General features: G+C 39.1%; 1 protein-coding gene across 1 annotated transcript in view; it reads right to left on the bottom strand.

Annotated features, from left to right (window-relative positions):
• Window positions 1-2,496: 2,496 nt before the first annotated feature.
• The window catches only part of LOC118340893 (1-phosphatidylinositol 4,5-bisphosphate phosphodiesterase beta-1), a gene marked incomplete in the record, with an annotated part of 102,206 nt that continues 97,263 nt past the window's right edge, over window positions 2,497-7,439 (bottom strand). The window contains 1 exon segment of the mRNA XM_035679050.1: window positions 2,497-4,217. Within this exon segment, the coding sequence (XP_035534943.1) occupies window positions 4,120-4,217 (98 nt within the window).

Genomic DNA, 7,439 nt, shown 5'->3' with positions numbered 1-7,439 from the left:
CCTACAATTCCCACAATGCAACTCAATAGTATTTTATTACACTGTACACTGCATTTCAAACTCTCCCAGTTTGTAACGCAGGCTCCTTAACAACCCCAAATAACCCTGATGACATTATGAGGTCCTCCAGAGCCACAGACGATATTATAATGTACCATATTAACTGTTTTCACTAAGTAGTACCCTCAATGACGTGTAAACTGAAATCATCGGAGCACCTCTTTATTGTTTCCCATTTCCTGTGCCACAGAATACTTAAGTAGGCTACCTGCTGTGACACTAGAAGGACAGTGCCCATGATACACTGCATAGTCACGTTTTTCTGCGCTTAAATTGTGTAAAACTGATTGTAGTGCTTTTCCTCATCCCTCTAAAGAGGACATTTTAGGTTTTAGGTCATGGTCTTGGACGGATATTGTTAGAATTACAATCAGAAGTGGATTCAGAAAAGATTAAGGTAAGACTTAATGTTAGCATTACTTTGGGTTTAAGTTTAAGACTGGCTTAGGTTTACATTAAGATTTTTAAGTGGAGAGGGATGGGATTAGATTTAAGGCCAAGGACTGAACGTAGTCAGGAGATCCTTTCAAGTAGTACTACAGCATGTCTATTAACACCTGTATGTGTCTATTTGTGTATGTGTGTGTATCTGCTTACTGTACCTTCCAAGCAGCACCCTGTGGTCCCCTTCTCTTCTGCTGTCCTGGTGTGCCTCATTAAAGCCCAGTTACAGGACACCTCCTCCTCCTCCTTATACCCACAGCAGATGGACAAACGCAGGGTGATAATATTCCTGGGAGTTTGGTAGGGCGTCACTGTTTATATAACCCAGAGAATCTTATTAAAAAGCCGCCCTCCTTCCGTCCTGAACTCGGGGTTAATTAGCTCACTTCCTAGTTGCCGGTATGCATGGAGGCCTCTGAATGGTCACAGTGGTTGTTATGGGCGACCAGGCTTGTCTTATCTCCTGTTGCCTGTTGGGATTCTGCTGAGGAGCTGAGACTGAGAAGGACACAGTGTTTATGTAGTCTGGAAAACACACACACACACACACCAGCAGCACTAATATGTACTACACAGAGCAGAAAAATGCCACTCTGGAGCACATGGATGCAAGCTGTGAGGACACACATACACGTGGCTACAAGGACATAGTATGTTTTGACACAGAACACAACAGACACATGCCACCGACACCCACACAATGAGTAACAAGCTTTGTTTGAAAATGTGTTGAACATTAAAAATGAATGAAGTGATCCATTTAACTTCTTAGGCACAGGATGTGTAACACAAACATGTAGATGCATGTGCACATACTGTATATTCTCACTAATTTCGTTACGACTCAAGTGGTCTTGCATTGCCAGACAGAAGTCCACCATATGTCAATGCATAGTGACCAACTTCAAAGCAAATTTGCATGAGTCACAAGTGTTGTCCTTAGAAATAAATGCTAACAAGTCTGAATGATTTCAGTGCCTCTCACTCTTCAAGTGGTGACCACTGATTCAGTCACAAAAGTGCTCTAATTCATGTTCCTCTTAGGGTTATTTCAAAGGTGCTGTTACCCAGGAGATCATAGGAAGTAGGTCATCAACGCTTTCCCCCGCTCCCCCCTGCCCCTGAGTGTGACATACATACATACATACATACATACATACAGATGCTGCCAAACACACTCTCTATAGCTGGGTTTGAATCACTGTTTTACATCTTCTCTACTGTACTCTTCTATTCTCTTTATCCACCCTTATTATCCAGTATTTACTATGTTACAAAGATTAACCTCTCTATTTTGAGTAAAATAACAAGGCATGACAATGAAACAAGTGACACATTTTAAGGCAAACAAAATGAAAGCACAACACACAAATAATGAGGAACTGTTTGATAGTTGAATACAAGAGGGTGATGAATATATCAAATATATCACATCACAGAGACATAAAGGTTTAAAATGTTAAAATAAAAATGGAAACACAGTTTTAGGTTGACCAATGACAAATCAAAAGACACACAAGTCCACTCGAGCAAAGTACAATAATAGCCACATTTATTTTAATTACAGGCAATTTCCCTTTACACTATATTTTTTTTATCAACTTCATGTTTTATCCTTTATGTCATACATACATTTACATTTCCAGAGTGCATACACATACGTTGATGAGTAGGGGAGGGGGACTGTTAAATAAAGTGGTTCAAGACATAAAAGAAGGATGTCTCGCAATTCTTATGAGACACTGCTCATGTCAAATACTGCTCATCACAAGCATTACTCAGTAGTGGTACTGTACTTAAAAGTGCACACGGTCTATTCAATATCAGACAGCTTCATATAATATAATATAATGGCAATTTAAACAATGATGCATTTCACACATTCAACATCAAACAAGGCAAACCTATTCAAAGGCACAGGACTCACATCAATATCGTCTTTTTAAAAAGTTGTTTGTACTTACTTGTCAGGTAATCCTTCACTTTCAACTCTTTTTTTTTTTTTCAGCTGAAATATGATTTGATATCAAATGACCCTTGAGTTTAATGGCACTGGACAGTTAGGAAGTCAAAACCACTTCCTTATAGTTACTGAATGGGCACATTTTCTTAGTTAAAGAGGAAATAGTCCAGTTATTTATTAGATCATGTTAACGCTGGTGTTTGACAGATTTAAACTGAGCGTTTGGGGTCTGTTTACACATAACTGAACTATTTCCCCACTTCAAACTACAGCTACCAATTGTGGGTGAACATTAAAGATAATGCCAGTGGAGGACATATTCCTGTGGACCCGGGCATCTGCTGTGTGGACACTCCTCTGTAGGTACACAATGAACCAGTTAAGAGGAAGGCAACTTCTATAAAACTACAGCAGGATCCTCTTTTTCTATTCGAATATCCTGGTTTGACTGTTTTAGTTTAAGAGGACAAAGGTAACGAATACAATCTGCAACCTGTTAACTTGAGCCAGCTACTGTTGGTTTTAAGAAAGGGGTGTGTTACTTATTTCAGACCTGTTCAGCCACAGTGATGTATTAAGCCCACACTGTTTTGCAGGTTTAGTTTAAATGTTTTCGAGAAAATAGATTTACATTTAATAAACATCTCTGCTACAGAGCTACTGTAACATTTACAGTTGTTCAAATACATGCAGATACTATACAACTCACTTTCCCTTCACTTCCTCTCTGAGCAGAAATGCCCACAATCAACACAAATCTTTTAAAAACTAGCCAAAAAAAAGAAAAAACCCAAAACAAATGACAGAGCACTGCATAATATTACCATGCCAGACATCATACAAACCAAATAATGGTTAAAAAACAAGTTTTAAAACAAAGTAGCAGCAACACATAGGCTTAGTTCTGTGAGAACAAAATCGAGAACCAGCAAGCCACCAGTGCCTCTGGGTTAAAGGAAAGGAATTACATAGTTACATAGTGAGCCTTCAGTGCAAATATGTAAGGGTGAATCTAAATCTTATAAAGATGGAAGCTTTAAAGGCTAAATATGCAGTGGTTTTCTTTACAGTACAAGTTGACTCCACTTAAATGACGATGTCTACTGTAAGTGAATTTAAAACCTTGGCACCACACACCTCACTGACCACCACAACTGTCAATATCAAGATAATAAAAAATAATAAAAAGAAACTACTCTCTCTGTGCAATAGTTCAAGTAAGTTATTTCCTGCAAATAGTTAGTGCTTTGTAACACATCCTGTGGCCGTACCGAAAGAGACGACAACATAAAAGGTAACATATAAATACACAAAAAGTTACTATTTACATGAAACGGTTTTCCAGACAAGACTGCACTCTACGCAGAGAGGACCTCTACTCACCAATTCAGGCTCAGATTTGATCTAATCCTCCCATTGGTCAAAATTAGGACCAAAGTTGGGGCAGTCTTATCCTAGATCTGTGGTCACAAACACATCCACCAATCAGTGTCCCAGTGTGAAGCAAAGCGCTGAGGTTAAATCTCTAAAGGGGCGTGTCGTAGACTCGTTCCGACGAGCCCTCCTCCGTGTCGTCCTCCGACTGTGACGCCTTGTGGTTGAGCTTCTCTGTTGTTGAGGAGGCAACAAGGTTTCCATGGACACAATCGTCACTAAGCTTGGCCTTGCTGCTGTCCTGAACAAACTCTTGTATCTCCACGGGTAGCCGTCGAAATTTGTCCTGGTACTCCTGGTCCAGATCGCTCTGTAGCTGTGGAGGAAGAACAAAGACAAATCAGCCAAGCCACATCCTATATGAGGAAAAAAGATACAACTAAAAGATTCAATTTAGTATGTGTTAAACATTATATTGATGATGTCGACATAGACTCTTGCAGACAGAAAAACAGAAAACAGATTGCATCAATATGGTCACACTCGTGTATGACAAGAATATCAAGTCCCCGTGGAGGTCGTGGAAACGAAATAAATGCTTTCCTCAGTTTCACAAGCTACAGTGCTGCCAGTGTTCCCTAGAGCAAGACTCATTATCTCCCATTTCAGTTGAGCGGCTCAACAGCCAACAGTAGAAGATGTAAGTTATACAGGTCTGAATTTGTAGGACTGTATCTGAGGCATGATCACTTGACTTTTCCAGTGTACATAAAGGCTATGGTGGCATATGGATTTGAAGTTTTAACAGCTAGTTTCACTTATTCGCATAAACTCAGACAAAGTAATTCTCAGAAGATAATAAAGTGAACAATCATAGGTTGCCAACTTGACAATTTGACATCATTCTCATTGTCATGAACCTGTTGAGACCAGGAAAATAAGCAGCCATCAGGGTATTATTATTATTATTAGTTTGTTTTCCTTGAAAACTTAGTTTTTAGCAGTATTATTCCACAAAAAAGAGTTTTCAAAATAGTGTCTACTTGTAACTACTTGACCATGCAACCATGATGTAACAAGATAAAGATATAGAGAAAGAAGTAGCAAGATAGGTAGAAAGAGATACATAGTTCCATGTCATGCCGGCATGGATGATAACCAAAAGCTGCATGCAATTCAGGAAACCAATCCAACCAATTAGGTTATGGTTTTGAAACTAGACAAAATAAAATCTGCTCTGTGGTGTTTTTTTGTAAACTAACAAAAGTGTTTGCATTCAGTGTTACTGAGTATTAGCAGTATTTCCAGTATTACCAGTATTCACTTGAGTATTCTCCAGCTCCTGAGGGAAATAGCTGGCTGTTTAGCTTCCAAATATTCCAGTATTTCCCCCAGCTAGTCGCTAACTTGGTCTGTTCGCTGCTATACAGGTAGTGTACAGTGGGTTTATCAGAGCGTTTTAGCTGCAAACAGCTGCCTGCTGAGTGTGGAAATGATGCTGATGAGAGCGGTGAAGGTGACAGTTGGTCTGGTTGCAAAACCAAAACAACTAAGCCTGCTGACTGACGGACTGCTGAATGGAACTGCAGAGTTGCAAAGTAATAGTACTCTGTGGGTTTATCACTATGAGCGACTCCTTTCACATTACACATAGTCACATGACCCATTGCTAATGATAAATATTGATTACGGCAGCTTTAAAGATTTCCAGCAATCACTGTGTATGCTGTGCTTTTCCATCATGACTGTTATGCAAAGATTATTTTCATAGGAATTTTCCTTGGTTCTACAACTTCCAATAGACTGTCATTCAGCACTAAATAGGTACCTCTGTCCGCTGAGGTACACCAGGATCCCCTCTGCATCCATGTAAAACACACTTCCTCCCCTTACTGAGAAACAGAAAGGAGAAGCTGTTTTCTCCCAGGCATAGACGCCCCCAATGATTACAGATGACAAGATTGTATTCATTTCATTGTGAGCCAATAATTGCTGTAATGCTGATTTCTCTGTTTAACTACCCGGCTGGCTCCCACGGGAGAGCAGTAATTAAAAGAAAAGCTGCTAAGATGAATGGTGTCAGAGTCTCCCAGCTCAATACAGTCACATCAGCGTTATGAGAGATCGAAAATACCTGCGAATTCTGAGAGGATTTATCTGGGATCCATATTTTGTCTGAGAGGCTTTTGTCAATCGAATAAGGGCCCACTTCAGACTCACATCCAACTTCTAACTTCTAAAAATCATCATCATGCATTCACTCAGGGCAACAGCCAAGGTCAGTATTGATGCTATACATCAGCAAAAAGTTGGGAGCCTAATACGCACTCCTGCACAAACTTCAGATAGAAAAACAAAGTTGAATTCTCCTGGATGAATTAATCTACCTCTAGTCTCCAATTAAGCGGACATGAAAAACACAGCTGGGAGAGAGAAGCCATTCAAAAAATATTCACAGTCACATTGAGTAAGAGGAGAGGATGTAGAATGAAGGTCAAGGACTGCCATCCTGCTCTCTTGACTTTGCAATGTTCTGCTCTCTCCATTTCAATTTATGAGATAGCACATCCATTTCATTTGAGAGCACTGCATAGCTAAATGAGAAAACCTGATTGTTACAAAGTACTTGCCTTCAGAGCACTTTAATGCATTGCTACATGGTATATTAGATTGATGTTAGATCACGTATGAGTATGGACTGGGTATCAAACCTCAATAGCTTTTGAGTACCAACAGAACCGATGTGTCCCTCTTATTGAATATCAAAAACAATCAAGATCAAAATTTGGTATTGAATGTTTGCTCATATTCTTAGGCTTGTTTACTTTCTCTGATTAGATATTTCCTGATCTAAGGTCATATTTTACTTTATAATACTCTTGAATTAAGGTTGGCATATTTTGTTAAATACAATGGGTAAAAAGATATTCATAATACTACACTAAGGTATTGGAAAAAGTGCTGTTTTAGTATCAAACCAAATCACAGGTTAAAAACTGAAAGAAGATCTAGTTTTTGTAATTATCATTAGATCTAGTGACTACAGCTCAAAAGGTAAAAGTTGATAGCAGAATTACATGCAGAAAAGTTTACTGCTGTGCCCTGTCAAAGCCTGTTAAAGCCTGTGAAAATTATGTTGGAGTAATAACTGTCTTGTATTGAGCAGTTTAATACCTCAATTTCACAGTCTGTCGCCAACTTGTTTAAACTCAGGGTAATCTAATTTTAGCAAAGCATTTTCACCTTGCACAACGTGCATCTCCATGGCAATCCATGAACTGTTAACACTCAATATAACTCCACAGGTTTCTTTTTCATTTTGTCATGTGTATTAACCACTGATACTTGTCTGTGTATTACAATTTAAGTAACTATATATTGAAAGTGAAAGTGTGTGTAATGAAAAGTGAAAATGCCCGACTAGGGTGAAGTGTGGACTCAATCAGCCGGATAACACAAATAGCCACTGTACACTATCTGTCTTTGTGCAAAATGAAAGAGCTCTTGACTTATGTCTTTGTAATGTTTTGAGTGGTACAGCCCCCACCAAGCACATCATCTTAAGGTCACCTTCCCCCTCGCTCTCTCTCTCTCTCTC

This window comes from Morone saxatilis, unplaced genomic scaffold, assembly GCF_004916995.1.
Source record: "Morone saxatilis isolate NCDOM2014 unplaced genomic scaffold, NCSU_SB_2.0 Contig7, whole genome shotgun sequence".
In the NCBI taxonomy this organism is placed as follows: domain Eukaryota; kingdom Metazoa; phylum Chordata; class Actinopteri; family Moronidae; genus Morone; species Morone saxatilis.
Note: the sequence above shows the minus strand (reverse complement) of the source record. Positions and strands in the feature narration are given on the sequence as shown.